Source organism: Typopeltis vanoorti, chromosome 25 (genome assembly GCF_054136105.1).
Source record: "Typopeltis vanoorti isolate ZY-2024b chromosome 25, IOZ_Tvanoo_1.0, whole genome shotgun sequence".
Lineage (NCBI taxonomy): Eukaryota > Metazoa > Arthropoda > Arachnida > Uropygi > Thelyphonidae > Typopeltis > Typopeltis vanoorti.
In genome coordinates, this window is record NC_143573.1 from 46,196,709 (window position 1) to 46,221,994 (window position 25,286).

The 25,286-nt window shown below is 33.9% G+C and overlaps 1 protein-coding gene across 1 annotated transcript; it reads right to left on the minus strand.

Moving 5' to 3' along the window:
* Positions 1-695: 695 nt before the first annotated feature.
* Positions 696-25,286, minus strand: LOC150092708 (uncharacterized). The gene is made up of 2 exons (XM_090414385.1): positions 24,935-25,286; positions 696-7,775 (listed from the first exon to the last, which is right to left on the minus strand). The coding sequence occupies exon 2, from the start codon at positions 7,388-7,390 to the stop codon at positions 5,948-5,950; it is 1,443 nt and encodes a 480-aa protein (XP_090270511.1). The 5' UTR covers positions 7,391-7,775; positions 24,935-25,286; the 3' UTR covers positions 696-5,947.

The following is a 25,286-nucleotide window of genomic DNA, read 5'->3' on the forward strand; positions in this document are numbered from 1 at the left end:
TTTATTTTCATATTCTTTAAATCTTCAATTTTTCCTGTTATCAAAGAATGAGTACTGGCATCTATTATTTTACAAAAAAAAAAAAAAAAACACTGGTTAGAACTGCTTATGAATCAAACCAACTAACAGTAAAAACATTAGTACTGAATACTGATGCAGAATGACTGAAAAAAAAAGTGAATATAGTAAGTGATCTAAAATCCAGCAACTAGATTCACCTTTACATTAGGACATGTATTGTTAAATTTTTTTGTTGTTGTTGTTATTGGAGCTGTTGCAAGGGAGCTAAGCATAAAAGCTCTTACAACTATCATGCAATTCCAAAACTGGCAATTCTATAACTTGTTATAATTACCTTATACAGATTTTCAATGGAATAAAATCATGAATTTTCAAATCAGTGTTAGAAGCATGATAAAAAAATTAATTCAAGCATAAACATACACATCTTCATTACATTAAAGATATCTGAAATTTTCGAGTTGCAATTTTTTTTATTTACACTTTTTAAATGTTTTTTTTATTTTACATTACACTTTTGTTCTCTTATAGTTTCCTTTATATGAATTTTTCAATGCTCAGCACAATTAGGAGCACATAACATTAACCACTGAGTTCAATTTATTTTGAAATATATTTTCTTGTATTTCTGCAACTCTTAGGTAGCTGGAATTGCATTATATAACAGTCTCCCATAATTAGTTTTTTTTTTTAATGATTCTGTAATTTCAAATTCATGTCATTCACCACACCAAATTGAAATCAAATAAGTTTTATACTATAACCAAGATTTAGTTAAATTGGAATTGAAAGAAATGATACAGTTTACAACACAAGATAAACACAAAAATGCTTGTCAGAAATAATGCACTTCAATCAAGTATATAGTGAAACTATTCAAAACTGTAATGTAAGAGAAAGAAAGGTGGGAACATTCACTGGATGTTCCATCTTTCTTTTTCTTACAACCATATAGCTGTATGCCATAATGTTTTAACAAGTTATTTTATGCTCTGCAGATGATATAAATGCAGCAAAATATAACCAGACACTCTTGTTACATATTTAAACAATATACAAAATAAAACCACTTGAAGGAGATTTTCAATAAGTTTCAATACTCTGGTAGATGTCAATGAAGTTAAATTATTTTAATTAGCATTACTGTTATTACATGATGATGCCTAGAAGGTGAACAAGGACTCATTGTGGGAAGGGAAGACATTGTACCATTTTGTACACAACTGATTTGTATGAAAAACCAAAGTTTCTAGGAGAAAAACCTTGCTACCTCCATATGAGATCAGCTAACTCAACTTCAACCGAAAAAGCCCATATAAAGATTCCTCTCATCACAATGAGAATCAAGCTCAGATCCTTACCAACTAAAGGGTACAATGACAAATTAATTTGCCACCAAATGAAAAAGCTTTCTACAACTATATCTGATTCAGAATATTTTTATAAAAATTATGAAGTGGTACACATTTTTATTACTTGTATATGGAAAATATAGAATTTCTTCATTAATTCAACTTTTGTATGTCTTCTGGGTCAGGCTCCCAATTCATGCGACTCAATAAAGGCAAAACTTGTCTGGATACTGGCAGTCCTCCCATAATGCAATGCATTATGTTTATCCAAAAGAAAGTTTGCTTTGCATTATGGGAATATTAAGGCAACTGATCTGAAGTCAACAGCTTCTATATACAAGTAGCCTAGGTGTGAAGATACTTTGTGTGCAAGTTTAATCTTGCTTTGTTTTCCTTCTGTGTTTACTATTCTTAATCCTTTTCATGTCCCTTGGTTGGAAAGACCTGGGTTCAAATTCCATCTAGGACTTGAACCTTTATCTGAACTTTTCATCTGAAGGTCATTTAGCAAGTCTGATATGGAGGTGGTAGGGTTTTTTACTCTTGAAAAGTCGAGTTTTTTGTCCTGCAACTAAAACTCTCCAGGAGAACACACACACAACTGACAGACAAAAATGCGTTACTAATAGCATTATCCTAGTTTAATAAGATAATGTCATACCTTGCCTGTATGGGCCTTGCAACTGTATCCTCATATGCAAATTTACTAACTAATCCTAATCTGTGTCAATAAATATCTGGAAGATAAGGTTTATCTGCAAATGTAAATTCAATCCAAGAGTAGTACATATGATTTCAAGATATCAGTTATATTTTAACTAAGGACTGGGGGCCAGATAATGTAGAAACAGTCGATAGTATTCAGCAGTCCTTTCTACATAGATCCTCAAAAATCATAAAGCAAATTAACGTATTATACACACAATTATTTAAGGAAAAAATATATAATGTATTAATATAAGCACATTTCTAATGAGCAACTTGTAATGTCCTTTGTAATGTTTGTTTCAGTCTATTCATTCTTCATGTAGCAATCACACATATCTGTGGACAGAGTGGACAAACCACATATTTGTGGTTTGTCCACTCTGAAGCTGTAGTGATATACTCACAAAATGTCTTTTTACTACCAAATACTTACTTTTTTCTTTATGGAATATGATGTGTATATTGTCTTCTTATTATGTCTATTATAATAATATTAATAACCAAAATGTGTTGAAATGGCAGTGAATTATCTACCAAAGTTCACAGCAAGCTAGAAGCTATCTGTTTCGTTTGTAATGATAAAAAAACGGCTTTTTTGACAAGGAGCAGAAAGAACAAATGCAAACGAGATAACTCATCTGTATTCACGTACTCTCAGGCCAACAGAAGACTTTAGTTGTTACTCAGGAAAAGTAAATAACAATAATAAAAAATCATCAATACATTTTCATTTCCAAAAGTGAGTAGGAAGTACTCTTCCCAAACTGTTAAGAAATCTCCATCTTTCACCATAAAAATGAATGCATTCCCACAGTATGCTAGATAAGAAAATGTTTATAATTAGCATACATGTTTTGCAGTACATTTTACTGAGTTGCAGGATTAAAACTGTTTCTTTCAGGAGGTAAAAAATGTCTCGTTTCTGCCAAACATTAACTCTAGAATCAGCTGAAAAGAAACCTAGAAAAAATCTTCCTAGTCAGTAATTAGAATCAAATCATTAATGATTCTTAATTATGATGATCATTCAGGCCTCCATGGAGTCAAGACTCATTGTGAGAGGCCCACCCTAGAAAAACAGTCTATCATACCACTCTGTGAATCCATCTACCATTCTATCAGGTAATGCATTCCACCAAACGAAAGAACACCCCAGTAACCACCTCTCAACAGTTTAAAAGTCTCTATCACATCCTCTCTCCTACTTCTATCTATCAAACCTTGCAGCCTACATTCCCTTGGCCTATCCTCATAACATTGTATAGTTATATCATCTTTGTTATCTGCCTCTGCACTCTTTCCATGGTTAATTTATCACTTTCAAAAGCCAGGGATAAAATTTAAGCAAATAGTCCAGGTGTGGTCTGATACTGCTCCCTAATATATTTTTTTCTTTACCCAAGCATGGACATGCAAAAATTTCTGCATACAGTATCTTCAGAATGAGACTAATTGTAAATGGAAGCAGATGACTTTACATTAAATTGCTCTAATGCACAGTACTGACAGTTTTAACCTTTAGAGAAGTCTCATCAGTGTAAGCTAGACCTGTGGAGATACTGAGGACAATTAATGTAGAAGTGATATTTTCCATACAGAAGTAGCAAAACAGAAAATCATTACATTATTAAAATATTTTGGATTAGAGATAGTTGCAGAAAATTTTATCACTTGGTCACAAAGTCAATTATGTTTGCTCACACTTGCAATAAAGGATTAAAACAAGAATATAATTCCTTGTCTAGTATAAATTACTTCGTAACCAAGAAAAAGCTTTATACAACTATAATTAATGGTTTTTCATCTGCAAGCCTAACAAACAAGAAACATTCATGTTTTAATCTTTACCAAAGTGCGAGCAAACAATTTACTTTGTAACCAAGCAAAAAAGCTTTCTACAATTATCTCTAATCCAAACTATTTTAAGAATGTGATGATTTTCTGTTTTGCAGTTACTTCTGTAAACCTAGCTGCACAGAAGTTGTTGCTATACAGGCAACAAAATAAACTACATTCATTAACTCCATTACCATATCAAAATTTTTAAGTTCTCCCTTCAATGGTTTACATTTCATTTCTGGAAGTTGTTTTAATTTTTGTTGGAAACCACTAAGATATGCTGCTGTAGACAAAAATATTTGCCAAGATTTTTCAAATTTTACAGTTAGTGAAACAAAAATTTAAGAAAGTTGTTATAGAAGAGATTAAGTATTCAGAGTAATTTTGTTATAAAAAGGAAATGAATACTATTAGAAACAACTGAAAATATAAGATTTCTCAATCACTAAAATTTAAAAACAGAAAACCTTTATCAAGCAACTAACTTCTAAACACAGTATCAATAATCATAATTTAGTTATCGAAAGCTTTTCCAGTTGATTATAAATTAAATTAAACTTCCAAGAAATTATATTCTTGCATGTGTAAAAAAATAAGATTTCCATGCGACATATCCATATCTTCATGGCTAAGCTACTAGTATAAAGAGGCTAATTTTCAGAATGTTATGCATTATGAGATGGTGACTACCCAGAATAGTTTCAACTTTTATTGAGGTACCAACCATCACAGGGAATCAGACCAAGAAGAGATACCAAGGTTGAATTAATGCAGAAGTCATATTTCCCATATACAAGTAGTAAAAAAAAGATTATCACCTTATGGATAAAATACTCCACATCAGAGATAATTGTAAAAAGTTTTTCCACTAGGCTATAAATTAAGTTAAAATTAAATACTAAGGCAATTGATGTGAAGTCTCTATAGTAGACTACACTTGTAGAGACTAATATTGCTTGTTGTTTACACTTGATAATGTATTAAATAAGAATTTCTTAGCAAATTTAATTTAATATAATTTAGTTTTATAGCTGGATGATTTTTCTAATACCAAATAATAACCTCTGAAGAAACAGCTTAAAATTCCCAATAAATATTTTTCTGTTTTGCAAGAAAAGGGAAAATTTGAAACAGTACTACAGAAGAACCCAATAGTTTTGCACCAGCTACTAATGAAACATTAACTAATAATATTCCCGAAAGCTTTAAAAAAATGCAGGAGTCAAACACTGCTACTACTTTTCAAGAAACAACACCCATTTACTATTAATGATGTGACAATAACACTCGCTGCTATCTTTAAACAAGAAAATATTTGTTACCAGAAGAAATTATAGACTATAATTTCTCCTTCAGAGCTCTTTTAAACTGGGCTCAGCTTAAATCTCACATAAAAAAAGATAAAGTCTGAATTCACATTAACAACATAAAATGATTTCATACAAATGATATGAAGTACTTCATATTTAAATATTTTTCATTTAGATGATTTTTTAAAATTTAACTAATTTAAATTTATTTATAAAAACTAATACATATTTCAGGGACAATAACATGTTTCATATTTCTGTAAAGTGCAAATTATTATCACTAGATACCATTTGTCTATCTCAGTAGCATAGCTGGTACAGTCAGTACTTGTTTATGGCAAACAGTGCAGGTTCAATTAAATTAAGGGAATAAAAATCCCTTATTATTTTACAGCCAGTATGCAAAACTATAAGATCGAAAACTATGATCTAAGAGCTTCATGCCGACGAATTAATTAACTTCACTAGAAAAAAAAAAAAGCCGTTTGGCTTTTCATCTGAGTGCAGGTTCAAATTGTGCATAAGGAATTGCATGTTCATAAAAGCCTATTCAGAACTTTGCAAATTTACAATGCTTGTCTTTTAATTAAAGAAAATGAAATTTCAGATATTTTTCATTGCTATGAAATATTTTGTTTAACATAAAATGAAATGATCAAAGTCAAACTTTTCCTAATTTATGTGAATTGCAATATTTTATTTAAAAGGACTAACAAGTCAGCTACCAAGAATTTCATCAGAGACATGTACATCATCTGTACACGTATTTATGAAGTTTTCATGTGAAGGTGAATATGGAAATGATTTATTGACAAAATCGGACGTGAAAGGTGTTTCTTGAGCATGAACCTTTACGTGATCATTGAGATGCGATGACTTCGAAAATGATTTCCCACACTTTTCACAAGTAAAAGGCTTATCTTTGGTGTGAATTCTTGCATGTTTTTTGAGATGTGGTGACAGTGAAAATGATTTCCCACATATTTCACAAGTAAAAGGTTTCTCTTTAGTATGAATTCTTTTGTGTTCTGTGACACGTGAAAAGACTGAAAATGATTTGCCACAAATTTCACAGATGAAAGGCCTTTCGTTTGTGTGAATTCTCTTGTGAATTTTGAGAGATGTTGAATATGGAAATGATTTGTTACAGATATCACAGATGAAAGGTCTTTCATTTGTGTGAATTCTCTTGTGCATCTTGAGAGATGTTGAATATGGAAATGATTTGTTACAGATGTCACAAGTGAATGGTTTCTCTTTAGAGTGAACCCTATTGTGTATTTTAAGATCAAATGATTCAAAAAATGATTTATTACAGACATCACAGGTATACGGTCTCTCATTTGTATGCATTCTTACATGTCTGTTTAAGGATGAGCAAGATGAAAATGACCTACTACAGATCCCACACGTAAATGGTTTTTCTTTGGTGTGAACCCTTATGTGTTCTTTGATATGTGATGAGCGTGAAAATGATTTGCCACATATTTCACACTTGAAAGGTTTTTCATTCGAATGAATTCTTTTGTGTACAGTTACATCATTTGATTGAGAAAATGCTTTACCACACACATCACATTTGAAAGGTTTCCCATTCGTATGAATTCTTTTGTGTGTTTTGAGAGATGATGCATATAAAAATGAATTCCCACAGATTTCGCATTTGCAAGGTTTCTCTTTAGTGTGAATTCTTTGATGTGATTTGAGAGATGATGAACTTCCAAATGAATGGTCACAGATTTGACAGTTGAAAGGTTTTTCTTCTGTGTGAATTCTTGTGTGCGTTTGAAGGAGTTTTGAAGTTGAAAAACATCTGCCACATATTTCACACTTGAAAGGTATTTCGTAGTGAAATTTTGTGTGTCTTCTAAGGGATGGTGTACATGTATATGACTTGCCACAGACTTCACATATGAGTTTCTCATTGGTATGAATTCTCTTGTGTTCTCTCAGATGTGATGACTGTGAAAATAACCTGCCACATATCTCACAAACGAAACGTTTCACTTTTGTGGAAATTTGTGTATGTGCTTCCATATCTGCTTGGGGAAATGTCATTTTACTTGTTTCACATGAAAAATCCATTACTGCAGGAATTATTTTGGTCTCGATATTATTCTGTATAGCTGAATCATCATTAAATGAGTTTTCCATCTTCATGTGTGATATTTTTCTGTGTGTTCTGCTAACATGCAAGTTTATAATTTTGCGCAGCAGTTATTCCCCCCCCCCACGAAACATGAATGGAAAAATTCTAAATTTAGATTTTTTGTGTTAGTAACAAAAAACTGATCGTGTGATTACAGCATGCAATGATATCCATCTGGAACAAACATCATAAAAATAATCATTTCACATATTAGTAATATTTTAATTCAGCTCTTTCTTTTCAAGACTTTTTATGAATAACTTCTGAATAACTCCACAAGTGCCATTTTTCACTTTTTTTCTCTTTCTGGATTTTTAAGCCTGTTTGCTGATGCTTCATTTATTTAATGTTGTTCAACAAATATATATTCAGTCTTTATTGCCATCACATTGCCATCTAAGAAGAAAAATAATTAAATTTTGATTATATACTGAATATGCAAACATATACTGCATTAAATGTTCAACATTTCACAGATAAGACTACAAATAGCAGTAGTAATTAATTGATGCTAAACAAATTTTATGAAAAATAATTAAAATAATTACAATTAATTGTAAATGTTAACTGGCACATGCGTATACTGAAAATAATTTAAAGAAACGTATGGTGAACCTAGAGCTGTAAGCTGGTTTTTAATGTTCAGTGGTAAAAAAACATCCATACTTAGAGTTCTCTTTATTCAAACATGTACAGTTCTTTTCTAATCTTTGACCCCCCCCCCCCATGGTGCCAGAAGATCATGGGGAGGTCAAGTTCAGTGTTACAACCCATTCCTATGTTGCTAACATATAATGCTTAGATTAATTTCTAATAGAAGTCCCACCCAACGTAAGTTTTCAATCTTCAGTTGGTGAGGTGTTATTATTAAAAAATAAATCTGTATGTATAACAAACTCCAGAATTGTAAAGTGAAAATAAAATTACAATTTGATATATAAAACTGAAAAGTTCAAGACATGAAGATTCAAGGAATTGATTGCATGAGTATCTGTTTGGCAAACTGTTGACAAAGGAAAACTATTATTATAGTTATCAGATTTAATAAGCTCATTCTGGCAATAAGTTCCCCTCACCCACTACACTCCATGTAAAATATCTACTCCTTACAACCTTCTTTAACACATAATTTTTCACTTTTCCTCTCATTCTCCATAATTTCTTCTGTATTAACCTGGTAAAATTCCTTCACTAACTTCAACATCTCTATCATATCACCCACTGTTCCTCCTATCCACCAAACTCTGCAATTTACATTCCCTCAACTACTCTGCATCATGAACATTCCTGAATGCTTATTTGAAATGAAGGTGAGGATTTGTATGCCACTTTTGTAATAACAAATACCAGCAAACTGCTAGTAAAGTGGTTTACCTAAATTTATTATATCTTTTTATCAGTTTATGGTGTGATCTCATTGTTTATTTCTGTTATTATGGACTCCTATGAAACTGTTAAGGGTTAATCTGAGAATAGCTTTCCCCAGTCTGATCTTGAAATGTTTATTTCAGAATGCACTGATGATGCTTCCAGTGAAGTATACAGAGAATATTGTACCCATAAGTCCTTTAAGTCTGCATTTTCTTGCTTCAGGAGTTTGGTGGTTTACACTTCTTGTAATGAAATATTTAGAATTTGATAACAAAGAACTTTTTTATGTAATCATCATTATTTTAGAGGTTTAAATAATTAGCAAGTTATTTGAATGAAATTATTTCTGAAGCCCAAGAATTGTTTATAATAACCATTTCAAAATGACTTACAGAAACATAGGATATATTTCGAAGATTATCAAGTATAAAATATTTAGCCAATACTTGCTAAAAGTTGAAATATTGTTCAGAATGTGCACATGCTACTGGAAATCTTAGTACTGAGTTTTCTTGGTTCTGTATTTCAGTCACCTGCTTATTTGTCCTTTCCTGGTCCCAGAGAAAATTGTAGTTTTGCCCAGAAACTAACTAACTGATTTGAACAAGTACTTGGATCAGTACAAACCAAGTTGTAAAAGACTACACACAACATCTAGAAATATTATTATGATTCAGCCCTCCATGGAGTCACAAGATTTATCGCGGAAGGCCTACCCTGGAAACTCAAAGTCTATCATACCACTCCTTGAACCCATGAACTGTTTATGCTCTCATCACTATCAGACAATGTATTCCATGGTTCAACCACCCTCTTGCTTCTTTAGTAACTTCCCAGGATGGCCCCTTTTGTCCTCACTCCTTCCCTGTTCCACCAAATAAGAGAACTCCAGAGTATCAACCCTGTAACTACCTCCCAAAAGTTTAAAATTCTCAATCACATCACCTCTCCTATCTACCAAACTCTGCAGTCCATACACATTCCCTCAGTAAATCTTAATAACATCGTTCAGTCCTGATACCATCTTTACTATCCTCCTCTACACTCTTTCCATAATCAATTTATCCTCTTCGAATCCTGTAGACCAAATTTGAGCACAATAGTCCAGGAATTGTCTGATCAGGGCTTTATACAAAGCAACGACAACTCTTATCTCTCAGAGACAGCATCCCTGTCAGTATTGCAGGCATCCTCTGATTATCTTCCATCATGACCCCCCCCCCCCCACACACTTCCTCCAACAGACTATGGCAACCACATATCGATGTATCTCAAACTTCAAGACTTTACATTTGGATGAATTAAATTAACACACCTCTTCCTTTGCCCATCTGTTCAAATCCTCTTGCAGGGCCACCATATCTGCACTATTACTAATAACCTTTCTCCTGCTTCACATCATCTGCAAACAAATGAATATTCCCCTGCAACCCATCGACAAAATCATTGATATAAAGGTTAAACAATACAGGTCCCAGTAATGAATACAGGTCCCAGTAATGATCTCTGTGGACCTCACTTGTAACCTTCTGCTTTCTTGATACTGCACCCCCCCCCATACACAACTCTGATACCTATCAGATAGCCAATCCCAAATCCAGTCCACTAATCTGACATCTAAACCCACATGCTGCAACTTAAATATCAACTATCATGTGGTACCCGGTCAAATGCCTTTGTAAAATCCAAAAAAGGCAGAATATGCCTTTCCCTCATCAACCCTCTCTTGTCACTTTATTATAAAAGAATCATATTGCTAAAACAGGTGCACTTCTTAACAATCCATGTCGACTCACAGATAACATTACTCTCATCTGTCCAACACCATAAATGACTCCTTACAAACTTTTCCAAAATCTTAACTAATGATGAAATACAAACTGGTCTATAGTTTGACACTTCTGGTCTGCTACCACCCTTATGCAATGCCACTATCTTACCCTCCTTCAACTGCTTGGATACCTTTCCCATGGCTAGACTTTCAAAAGTCTGGCCCTCTTTACTCTCTATGTTCCATGGCTTATAGCAACACCCCAATAAAAATCCTGTTCTTCCTACCATATAGTTAGTTACAAAACCATTAGTGCCAATGCTCCCCAAATCCTTCACTTTGAGAGGACACAAGTTCAAGCATTACTTATCCAAAGCAGAACTCCACAAACACATTTGCCCTTTCCAGCCCATCAGAAAATGCCATATTCTACTACTTCTATTCATGTCAGTATATCATCTTCCATCAACCATGTGTCAGAGATACCAATAAACTTTAGACAGGCTGATGCTTATCAGCATCACCAATTCATCTCCTTTATTCCAGATACTAATGGAATTAGTATAAAGAATCATTATCCTCTCTAGACTCCACTGGATTCAGCATTATCTGATGTATTTCCCCTTTCTCCCAAGTACCTATTCCCACAAGAGGGCATCCTTGCTACCATCCACCATGATGATTCTAGTTTCCTTGCATTGACACACTGACTTGTTCAGAGAACAACATTCTCTCCAGATGCTTGTGTCCTACCTCATTCAAATGAAAGCAGTTTCTCACACAGCTCCTTTGTCCAAATAAGTAAAATATTCATAAGCAAGTATTCAAATATTTTAGTGTGAAATTATTATATGGGCAACTACATGGAGTCCTTAGACTCATCACATTATGCAAAGCACTATCAAACATTTGGTCAATATCTATCATCCTTTGCTTTGAACTCATTCACAGCAATAGTACCCACAACAGATTATGGCAACCTATTCCACTCATTCAATGCTTCCAAGCAAAAAATCTAGTCCTCACACCCATGCACAATTCTTTCAACACTGGCAATGTTTTGAAAATCTTGTAAAAACCTTTCAGCAATTTGTATGTCACACCCATATTATCCCTATTCCACCTGTTAACAAATTTCTGTATAGTTCATGGTTATCTTTCCTCCACACACCATTCTCTTGTACTGCTCCAAAAATATATCTGAGAACTCTTCTTTCAAAACAGACCTTCAAGTTACAATACAGGATGATAAAATAAACAAGACAGGATTTACAATAATAAATATAATTACATGTGGGCAACTAATGGCTATTACCATACTGGTTATTAGAGGAATAAATATGAATGGGGTAGATAGAGTATACAGATATTTGTCTGCGTATCTATGATTATTAAATTACATAGATTCTAAAGCTTATTTAATATATAATTTATTTCTTTATTTATTATTTTTTTGGTATATAATTATTTTTTTTCATCTCCTAACAATTTCATTTACCTGAAATGCACTTCTTGGAAAGAAGTCAGTGGACACCCCCATCCATATGGCTGTGAAAAGGAAACTGAAGGAATGTGAAAACGGCATTACAATAGGATGACAAGTTGTATGCCTATCTGTTTAACAAATTGGACTGCCCCAGGACAACAATCAGTGATACCATACTGAGATAGAAGCACAGGGCTACCCGCAGTAGATGACCCACCACAATCATCTAATGTGACCGTAGGGTGCTACGAAGGGTCATCATCATAGGCTCGACAGCCCTACATAGGCCCTGGCCTTCTTCAGAAACTTTGGGCAGCCTTCCTTATTCAATGCCAAATTCTTCCAAATTTTGACTCCTAAAACCTCACTCCATCTTAATTTGTCTTCCAATTTTTCTTTTTCCTTCTGGCTTAGCATTAAACATCTTAACTATTTTACACCCTCTGTCCAAAAAGAAATCAAACTTTTGATAGAAAAATAAACATAGGCTAATTATAATTATTCAAATAATTTATTTCAATCAATAAACCTCGCCCTCAGGTTCGATACAGCATTTGGCACGGTCAATTAATTCATTAAATGAGTTTTTTTATATCGGTTTTTTGGAATACTGTTGAAGATCGTGATTACTGCTGCTTGAAGGTTTTTTCAATGGTGTCGTATCGCTTTCCTTTCATCGGGAAATGAAGTCGGGGGAAGAGAAAGACGTCACAGGGTGCTAAATTAGACAGCAAGTGATCCAACAAACAAACTTGGTTTTTGCTCAAAAACTATTTCACAATGTTCGAACAATGAGATGGTGCATTATCATGCAAGAGTGACGAGCTGCCTGCATCACGATATTCTTGCTGTACGCGATGAATTTTCGCTATCAATCGCTTCAAAACTTAGAGATAAAACTCAACATTGACCGTTTGGCCAGGCAGAACAAAATTCTTTGTGAATAATGCCCTTGGAACTGCCGAAACAAATGAACATTGTCTTTACTTCTGATTTCTCCGAGCGACTTTTTTTCAGATGCCCCTCTTCTGGTGGTCTCCACTCACCACTCTGGAGCTTTGTTTCGGGTTCATACTCAAAACATCATGTTTCATCACCAGTAACGATCATTCCAAGGAAGTTTGAGTCCTTACGAGCAGTTTTAACGAGGTCCTTACACTGTTCAATTCAATAGATTTTTTTAGTCATCGGTCAACTTGTGGTGAACAAATCTCAAATTCAATTTATGAAGGCCCAAACTCTTGGTCAAAATGTTGTGGCCAGTTTATTTTGGAAAATCCCCAATTCATCCTCAATCAATCTCACAGACACTTTCGGGTTTTCTTTGATGAAACCACACACTTTTTGGATGTTAACTTCCTTCAGTCCAGTTTTTGGACTGGAAGGCATGGCTTTTTGTCGTCACCAAGCGTCTCACGACCACTTTGAAATTGCTGAAACCACTCGTGAATGGGATAAGCATTCATCACATATGCTATTTGAAGCATTTCGGTAAAACGTTTACCAAGTTTAATACAAAAGCCAATCGCAGCTCTCTGTTTGAAACTCATTTTCCGACTGTTCGTCAAAACACGCTGTCACTCTTGGTACTATTCGGCTTCTAATGAAACAAATGTCAAAAACAGTTGACACAACACTAATGAAGATTGCTGCTTTCAACAACAAAAAACTGGTGGTGACACTAGTTTCTTCTATTTTCGTAAAGTTCGGTTTCTTTTTGGACAGAGGGTGTATTATTATCCATGGGTATAATGTGTCCAGCCCAACTTAATCTATTTATTTTTCTGTACTTAATGTCTGGCTCATTTAATAAGCTATATAGTTCATGGTTATCTTTTCTCCACACACCATTCTCTTGTACTGCTCCAAAAATATATCTGAGAACTCTTCTTTCAAAATAGACCTAGCAATACATACAAAATTAATAACAGAAAAACTCACGTAAAAAGATTATTTAATAGTATTATTTTCGCTTGTGTGTCACAGGCATCTTTAGTACATTTTAAGCTCAAATTAAACAATAACTGTATATTCCAAAAAGTACCACCTAAGTAGCTAGTGCAAGATAACTAAAAAGGTCAAAAATATTTCCTAAAAAATAAGAAAAATAAATAAAAATAACAAAAATAAAAAAATATATATACACAATAAAAAGTTAGGAAAGATTAGCTGATTTATAAGGTACTATCTCCCATAAAGGGAATAGACAAACCATCAGATCTGTTTAAGTTAGGAGAGTGAAGTAAAGTTTCTCATGTTTCTTCACTCTCCTAACTTAAACAGATCCGATGGTTTATGCCTATCCCCTTTATGGGAGATAGTACTTTATAAATCAGCTAATCTTTCCTAACTTTTTATTGTATATATATTTTTATTAGGAAATATTTTTGACCTTTTTAGTTATCTTACACTAGCTACTTAGGTGGTGCTTTTTGGAATTGACAGTTAATGTTTAATTTGAGCTTAAAATGTACTGAAGATGCCTGTGACACACAAGAGAAAATTATACTATTAAATAATCTTTTTACGTGAGTTTTTCCGTTATTAATTTTGTATCTATATGTCTGCTCACAGTATTCCTTTACTAAAACTAAAGACCAAGCAATCTTTCATCTGCCATTGATAATACCCAGTTTTCAGAGGCATAGGTTAACACAGGTTTTACAAGTACTTTGCACATCATTATCTTTGTTTTTCTTGAGATCAGATGTGACTTTAGTTGTTTCCCAAGTCCACAAAAGCATCTATTTGTGGAAAGAATACGTCTCTGAATATCAGTACTGATAACATTTTTACAATTAACTTCTGATCCCAAGTATATAAAACTATGTACAATTTCAAATTTATAGGAACCAATTTCAATTTGAGAAGGATTATTATCACAAATCTTTATAGTTATTGGCATATACTTTTCTTTTCTTGGTTACTCTGCAAATTCTTCTTCTTTGCTGCTATGTTAAACAGTAAGCAAGATAAGCAGCTAAGCCATTCCCATGTCGAACAAAATTTTTTATATGTATTGGATCAGACAATGAGTTTTTCTCATTGTAGCTTTAACTAAAGCAATAACTTTTCATGGAATCTGTAGTTCCTTCAATGCAATAGATAAGTTAGATCTATCTATGTTATCATATGCAGCTCTTTTTAAAATCTATGAAAAGTAGTCTGTTTCAATTCCAAATTCACTACATTTTTCAAGTAACTGTCATATATTTAAAATCTGATCATTTGTAGATCTTCCTTGAGAATCCACACTGATAATCACCAATAACATTCTCTACATAGAGATAAAGTCTCTTAAATAGAATGTTAGCGAAAACTGTAAAAGTTGTACATTGTAAATTAATTCTTCTATAGCTAGAACATATCATTACATCACCTTTCTTATGGATGGGACATAAGACGCTCAGATTCCGTCTGAAATTGTTTCATTAATCCAGATTCTGTTGATAAGTTTACATGCTATGAAGGATAACATGTATAAACTGCCATTTGCATGAATGTTAGCATGAATCTCAAAAACATTCATAAGGCTCACAACATGGGTTTCCACGGTGGAACTGCCATTTGCAAGTCTCATATTACCCAAAAACATGTGGCATCATTGTCAGTGGTGCAAAGAGCAAGTCCAGTGGGATGTGGAAGTTGGAATCTATTATGAAGTGACAAATCATGATACACCCTCTACCAAGCAGATGGAAAGATGTGGAGGATGCCCACAGAACATCTCTTATCAGAGTGCTTAGCCCCAACTATGAAATTCGGAGGTGGCAATGTGATGTGATGGTATGGTATGGTCCTGCTTTTCCTGGTGTGGTCCTAGACCTCTGTTTGCAGTACCATGAACAATGAACTCCGACAGGTATTCAAACATTCTGGGCAATGCAATGCTTCCTACTTTGTGGTTTCTATGAAAATGATATTGCCTCTTTCAGCAAGAGGGGTGCACTGTGTCATAAGGTTGCTCCTGTAACTGCATGGTTTGTGAACATGAACGTCACCACTTGACTGGCCTCCACAAAACTCTGATCTCAACCCTATCGAACATCTTTGGGATGAACTGGAGCATCAGGTAAGGTAAAGTGATATCTTCATTACAGCAGTCCAGGACCTCATTACATGTCTATAGGACGAATAGTCCAAAATTCCCAGTGATCAGCATCATATGCTTGTGGAAAGCATGCCCCACAAGATTGCTTCAATCATCACAGAGAAAAGAGGTCCTACTAACATGTACCTCCTAATAAGATGTAGGAGGTCCCATGTCTTATTAACGTGGATGCCAAGGCTGTCTGTACCTCACACTATGGTGTCTGTTCACTTCTTTCCAAGCAGTGTATATTTCAATTTCATTTAGTTACATAACATTAGTTTCTCGATGCTTTTTTAAAATGTGTAATTTAAAGGAACAGCCTTTACACTGTCGGTAATTTATTACAGCTGAATGTCGGAAGGATGTGTGGAACAGCTCTGCTGGCGTTTGGAACCACTAACAAGTTTCTGTAACAGTGTAGATCATAAATCCAGATTATACATGAGAAATTTCATAATGTTGTTCCTGACATATATTAACTAGCAGTATAGGTAAAGTTTCCATAATAGTAAGATATCAAGGATAGTATACAACCTTTAAGTAGAGTATGATGCTGGATAGGAAGTGAGCATTGCTCTTATTGTTTGATTTTAGATTCTTATCAGAGGAGGCAGCATATTGTTACAACAGCAAGTGATGTAATACTGGAGTGATGAATTTATCCGTGAATAGTATAGACATCTCCAGAATGCTGTACTAACAAATTTTCTGACATGACAGATTCTGTTGATGACATCTAATTTTGTTTGTCAAATACAAAACATGGGAATTCCATTTCAAGTTGCTGTTGATAATAGATCTAAGTATCTTATTGAATTTGCTATTTTTTGTTTATTAATCCACAATGACATAACTTGTTTGTCATTATTTTAGAACAATACTCATTTGCCATCACAATTTAAGTCATGCCATTTTATTAACAGATTGAGATCTGGCATATTTGTTAAGTTGAAGTATATATATTTTGTATTATCTAAATTTATTTTGGGACCATTAATAAGTCCTTTGCTGAAATACAGCAAAGGATATTATTTTGGCAAATAAGTTGCACCTGCAGAGAGCACTGACAGAGATTTAAAAAAGTATAGATCCTTGAGGTATGCCATATTTTATTTCACATCATGGTTGCTGAAGCAACCAAATTGTTTTCTGTTAGCCCGGGCTGGTTGGCTGAGTGGTTAGCATATCTGCTCTCCACCAAAAAAGGATATGGGTTCAAATCCAAGCATGGGTATGGATGTTTGCGATTGTCTGCGAAAATACTAGTGGTGGTGGTGGTAGTGGGTAGTAGATGGCGTTGGTGTAGATGATGATGGTAGTTGCAGTTTGTAGTAGTTGGAGACAGAGAGTCGTAGAGTAGGTGCCCTCCCTTGATGAGCCTTTGGACTCGCACATAATAATAATAATAATAAATATGATTTGAACCAATTATTTGCAACAACACTGATACCACATCTATACATTTTCTGTAAGAACAGATGCAGTCTAATGCTTTGGGGATGTCTAGAAAAATGGCCACAGTACACTTCCCACTGTTTATACTATTGTGTATTAATTCCATAAAAACTAACAGCACTTTTTCAATGTTTAAAGCAGGCTGAAAACCAAACTGATTGGATAAACAGAAAAAGTTGTTTAAGCATTTTTTAATTAAAATCTCAAGATGATAATTGACCTAAAATGCTTAAGTATGGAGGTATAAAAGTCTTATAGTGGCAGCACTGCATAGTTTAATAGATTACTGGGGTGCTTAAGGGTCAAAGCTATATAACTGAGAGGAGACCTCCACATAGCCTTTAAAGGAATACGGAGAACCGACCAGGGCTTCTGACCTAATGTCCAATCCTCACCTTCTCATGGTGCACCCTGTTGGGTATCTACTTTGATACTGAACGAACGAGGATGGGCTGGCAATTTGGGATTTAGCCGACCAAATTGTATTCTTATTGGTTAAACCAAAATAAAAAATGATGGTACAACATGACAATTAGCATATTTATATTAAGATTGTTAAAGTTAAATCTGTTCTTAGTATACATAATGATACCTCCTGAATGATTATGAGGACTGTTTAAAAAGTTTGGTAAATTTCCGATAGACGGCAACATAATTTGTTCATTCATGCCAGTGTCAGCACGTAACATCTTTTTCATGACCCCTGGCAAAATTTTAGCCACATGCGACACATAGTTCACATTTTGCAAACATTTAAAATGACCGTGGTCACATTTTTCATAAAAATGTTGAAAAATAGTTTCGTGCAGTAATAAAACACTTTTATTTGAAAACGTGGACAGCTGTGCAAATCAAAACCGAGTTAGATGCAGTTCATGGGGTCTCTACACCAGCATTAAAGACTATTTATTTTTCGATAAATGAGTTTAAACATGATCATAAGTCCATCAAAGATGAAGCGTGTTCCGAATGCCCGACTGATATCACTACGAAGGAAATGATTGACAAAATCCATGGTATCATTATGGAAGACCGCCTAGTGAGATTGTTGAGATTGTAGACATCTCAAATGAATGGGTGTATAATATCCTGCACGAACAATTGCATGTGAAAAAGCTGTGTGCAGATGTGGGCGCGACTGTTGATCAAAAATGCATGTGAAAAGACATTTCAATGTAGTGTTTGGTGAAGTTTACTTGCAATTCACAGGATTTCTTGCATCTATTCATAATTGTAGATGAAACTTGGATCCACCATTATACACCTGAGCCCAAGCAGCAATCAAAACAGTGGACAATGCCTGGCAAAAGAGCACTGATTTGTCAGCTGGGAAGGTGATGGCCACTGTTTTTTAGGATTCTCAAGGAATTCTCATGAGAGACTATTTGCAAAAGGGTAAAACAGTAACAGGAGTCTATTATGTGTCATTGTTAGACCATTTAAAAGAAGAACTGAAGAAAAAACAGCCAAGACTGGTGCACAAAAAAGTGCCCTTTCATCAATACAATGCACCATCCCACACATGGCCATCGCAATAACAAAATTGCACGAATTGATTCCACATCCACCGTATTTTCCAGACTTGGCCCAAGTCCGGAAAATACAAGAAGTCATGTTTAGGAACATGATTTCTTGTTCCCAAATTTAAAAATTTGGCTCAGTGGGAGAAACTTTTCTTTGAAAGGATGTCATCAAAACTGTCAATGATTATTTTGCACAATTTGATAAATCCACTTTTTAGATAGAATGAAAAAATTGGACACATGCTAGACCAAATATGTAGACCTCGATGAAGACTATGTTGAGAAATAAAAGGTGATTTTTTTCCAAAAAAAAATGTGTTTAACTTATTTTTTTTTTACCAATCTTTTCAAACAACCTTCATATAGTCTTGACAAACTGTTCTTTGTGTTGACTAACAAATTAAGAAGTTGCAAATTTTATCCACATAACTATACCAGATTTAGTGCACAACTGGCAAAATTTATCAACTCGCTTCATTGCCAAATGCTGCAGGTTCACCAATGAGTCAGTGGTGTTTATGATGCTCTCAAAAATTAAATAGCTTTTAATATAAGTCGTTTATTATTTAATAGATGTTATTTTTATACTGTATACTTTTAGCATGGTATTAGTTACGTTACTTTAGCAGCATACATTTCGAAATCAATACGTTCATGTTAGCTACTACTCATACATAATTTGTAATTGGAATGACAAAAAACTTTATTCTTACTGAGAAAATTCCACAGACCTGTCATCTTCATCACTTTCCTCTAGATCCTTTGAATCATTTCTTCATCTTCAAGAAACTTAGTCAAAAGAATCTCTGCATAGTAATCCAAACGAAGTCATAATCGCAAAGAAAGATACTAACTTCCTTATCAACAGGTGTTTTTTTTTTCCAACATCCAAGTGATTCTTTGGGATATTTTGCTAACTTTAATATATCACCTGAAGATTTATTTTCACTGCCAACCATTAGCTAGAAATCCCTAGATTCATCAATTTCTTTTAATACGGGTCTATTTAATAACATAACAGTCTATAGTTCAGTGTGGGAGTGCCCATAGCTCAGTTGGTTTCAATGGAGCTCTTTAGATGGTGGAAGGATCTGGGTTTGAATCCATGATGCAAAGAACCTTTATGAGGGCTTTACCACCTCATTATGAGACTGGTTGTAAAGCCCAGTTTCATAGAGAGAAGTACTGTGCCAAAGCATGAAGTTTGTATTTTGGACTGAAAAGATTGCACATCTTGCATGTGCACACGATCTTGTATACACACAAGTTATAAATTAAATTAAAAGGATACCAAGCAACTATATTCTAGTTTAATCCAATTAGAATTAAACAATAATTTATTAGCATCTTTAATTTATAACAATGTGAAAAAACTTAACTAGCACTAATCCAGTGAATTTTAATAATAAAGTATAAATGTATCTCCTCTGGGTATGGCTCCCACTTTGATGAGACTTCAATAAAGGTTGAAACCGGTCCAGATAGCGACCCTTCCCATAATGTATAGTATTATACATATCCAAAAGGATGTGTACTTTGTGTTATGTGATAGTAAGGCAATTAACGTGAAGCCATCAGCCTAGTTGTGAAGATATTTCATGCAAAAACTCTGTTTGCTCGGACTTGAATAAAGGATTAAACAATTCCCTTGGAACCTATCAGTGCTGAGATAAAATAAATGGTCTGGTCACGAGCATTGACAATTCTGTTTTCTAAATCCTAAACACTTGCAGTTCATAACACCTCTATTCTCCATCCATTGCTATCACATAGGTCATTACATCATTGCCACCTGCAAAGTGATCACATAGTAATTCAATTGTTTCTCTAAATAAATTCTTTCACTTATCATTGTCAGCATTAATTCAAGTTATCTTTCCATAATTCCCCCCCCCCATGATGCACATTGAAAAATTCTTTGGGATTTCCTTTGGTCTGTCTGGCTAAATTTTCCTCATTTGATTAATGACCTTGATTATCATTTAATTTCTCTTCCTATTCCATCCATAACATTTATTTTATTTTTATTTTTTTGCATCTTCCGGTTGATGCTACTTGCCTACTTATCTATTTTAATAGAAAATGATTTATTCTGGTTAGGTACTGAGTCTAATATTATTTCAATCAAATACTCCAATGCACTCTTGCAATGTCTTATGCCATGATATAGCTCCAAGATGCATTATAAGATGGTCATAATCACTAATACTGTTTCCATATATTATTCTCAACTGAAAATTCTGCAAAATCAGCTATCTCTCAGGTCAAGACTGCATGATCACCCTTCAGTCAAAAGCAAAGTGGTTACTTCAGTTATGGACAAATCCTCTTATGCTATCACTAGATAGAGCTCTCAATTCCTGGAGTCCCCACATTTCTCTGTCTGCTGAACTACTTGTAATAGAGGCTAATAACTTCACATAAATAGTCTGACTCAAAATTTCAAGAATGCCATTGCCATACCTTATGTTAGAGGCATTTCCGAAAAAACAGACAGAACACTACACAAATACAACATCAAAACCACCTTTAAACCCCCGACAAAATTAAGACACCTACTCAGTTCTTCCAAAGATCCTCTTTCACACCTAACCCACCCAGGAGTATACAAAATACAATGCACATGTAACCTACCATACATAGGGGAAACAGGGTGAACCATCCCAATTAGGAAGGACGAACACAAACGACACATTAAATATCTCCATTTCGGAAAAAAACAGCCTTTCTGACCATGCACTGCAAGCATACCACAGAATTGATTGGAAAAATACCAAGTCCCTACCAAGCACCAAAACCTGGTTCGAGAGGAAATTTAAAGCAGCATGTTAAATGCTCAAACATAATCCAAATCTGAACAAAAATGATGGCCCAACCATTCCAAGAATGTGGAGGACCCATTTGCAACCTTTATAGCAACTAGAACAAGCCAAAAGAAAAATCCCACTATAAAAAGACTTGGCGAAGTTTTTTTTTTCCCCCCTTAACATTCAATAGCAACTTGAACTGTACAAGTCCTGAAGAAAATCATAGTATAACAATCTGAACTGTACAAATCCAGGAGGATCTTTAGTACATGAAGACTTTAGCAGTTTATTGTAGTTTTTATTTTATTTATTAATCATTTTTTTTTTAAAAAAAATTATTTTTATATTTCAAAAAAAAAAGTTTTTTTTTTCAATTTTTATTTTATTTAATTATCACTGGAGGTCAGGCTAAGAAAAAGATTAATTAACAGCGTAGCATTAGTTTACCAGTATAGAGTGCAAAAGCATGTAGCTTGGTTCCCTATACATGTGTCCTTCTGATGATGACCTCAATACAAGAGTTGAAACGTCAAGTGTTATTTTATTAATAATTAGCAAAATAATCATTTCCACACGTGTTGTGTCCCTAAATTCGTAAATATGAATGCTGATCACCATGTAACCTTAAAAGAAAGATTCACATTAATAGTGTTAGCATCCCATAATACAATGCATATATCACAGATATATAATGCTATGCCCGTAAGGATATTTGCATTACATTATGGGATACTAAGGCTCTTAATGTGAAATCATTAGCCTCTATATACAAGTAGCACAGTCGTGAAGTTACTTCACAAGCAAACTGCGTTTGCTTACACTCACTTAAGGGATGAAACTAAGAATATAACTTTTTGGCATATTTAATTTTAGTATAACCAAGGTGAAAAAAAAAAACTTTCAGCTTAAAAATTCTCCCTCTCAATAGCTACATTTCATTTCATTTTCTTCTCCCCATGTGTTCCTTTCTCCTTTCAATCTGTCTTCATATATATATATATATATATATATATAGTCTCCCAAAGTAATCCTGTGCTCATTGAGATAATTGAGCAAAATTTCTACTTGTCAATGTTCTTCTCAGTATTGTGGGATTTCTTTGTGCTGTTATAATCACTTTTACAATATGTTCTTCGAACTTCAATTCTCTAACCCCAATACCCCTCGCTTCCTCACCTCCTATAAATGATGCTTTCAATATGATACACATTTTATATTACAATTCCAAGTTCCAAAGTGCAAAACCTTAATTTTACTAATGTTGAATTGACATTTCCACTTGTCTTCTCATATACCCAATCTATTCAAATCACTCTGAATTGCCCGGTATATCTGCATCACTCCTAATAATTTTGCCCAACTTTTATCATCTGCATATAACTGAATATATGCTTGCAAAACCATTTAACATCATTTAAAAAACACATTAAACAACAGAATCTGAAACTGACCTTTCTGAGACTTCATTGGTAACTCTCCTCTTCAGAGACATAGCTCCTCTATACATAATCATCTGATATATATTAGAAAGCCAGTTTCTTATTCAATCAACTAACTGATTATCCAATCCCATTTGAATGTAATTGGATAATCCCATTCAAATGAATCATCCCTATTCAGAACTGTAGTCAGCTTATTATAAAATGTAAGTAGATTAGTGAAACAAGACCTCCCTTTAACAAACCCATGATAGATTCTATACAGAATATTTTCCTTGTCTACCTAATTCCATATTCAATTCCTAACCAATCTCTATAAAACCTTAACTACTCCAGAAATGCAAACAGTTTGTAATTTGAAATCTGTTTTGCTTCTCTGTTTATGCACTGGAACAATCTTGCCCTCTTTCCACTCACTATGAATTGTTCTGGACCAAAGACTCATTAAACGAGAAAGACAGGGAGTCCAAAGACTCTCCTCTGATGAGTCTTTGGACTCCTGGAGGTGTCACATAATAATAATAAAACCTGGAGGTGTCACATAATAATTACAAGTTTGACCACGAATTTTAGTGGTGAAACTAGTAAGTTACATTATCTTTGCGGTTACCCACAAGGGAAATGTTAGTTCCTTAGCACATTTTTCACACCCTGTGGTGAAATCTCATACCCACAACCAATATATGGGATTATATATAATTAGATTTCCATCTCATTCACCTTTAAAAAACTGAATGCGAATTATCGATTCCTCAACTTCCTGCTTCCTTATAATATCATTACCATCAATATGAAAACCTCAACAAAATGATCACTAAAAAGTTGATTCTTCCTCGATCATTCTTACACCATCTCAATGCAGCAGAGTTATCCTTCCATAATCATTCTTTCTCTTGACAGCTGCATAATAGAACTCCCTGGGATTTCTCCTAGCTTGTTCTGCTAGTCTCCTCTCATAAACTAATTCTCCCTTTGTTATACTTGTCACTCTTCTTGCCTGCACTTTATAGATTTCATGTTACTGTTCACTTCTTTCAACTTTAATTTTTTCCCCATAATCTTCTCTTCTTCTGTAAATCCTGCTTAATTTCTCTATTCATCCGTTTAACACCTATTCTGTTAATCCTTTTTGATTCCCTACATAACTTGTTTCAGTAATGATATAGTTTATATTTGCTTTATTGTATTTATTCTTCTGTGTTTTTACCCAAAAAACGGTTGGTCGATTGATAGGGTCTCTGCTACTAACGGCTCATGCAAAAAGTTAAGCAAGTTTGAGCACGGTTAGTAGTTGGAAGGTGTCGATGATGTTGGCATACTCCACCTCGATAAGTCTTTGGACTCCCTGGAGGTGTCACATAATAATAATAAAACCACGAATTTTAGTGGCAAAACTAGTAAGTTTCATTATCTTTGCGGTTACCCACAACCAAATAAAGCCCAATTTTTTTTTTCTAATTATACCTACTAGTCTAATGTATCCATATCGAATATAAAACTTGTTTCTTAACTAAAACAAGTGATCATCTCAAACAAAAATAAAATAAAATAAAAATGTATTACTTAAATGAAAACATCTTTTAGTCAGAATTTTCAGATATCATACTTACACACTGTAGCCATCTTCCATATGAATAACTGGGACTTCAAGCATATATGACATATAATAGAAGTATCATTAGAAGTGGTGAGGTTTAATTGAGCTCCACGGTATATCCTATTCTAATAAAGTAGTAGGCAACGTTCTCTTCTGTGTAGACTGCACCAGTCAAAATGGGAGCACACATGCCTACTGCACGCACAAAATTTTTCCTTTCAGTTTTCTAATCTACAGTCAATAATTTTTGAACATACTAAAAAAAACTAATTATATGATAAATCATGTTTGCCACTTATCTTATTTAGTAATTTCTACAATGCCGATACTTCAAAACTAGTCTAACCTATGTCAACTTACCATTA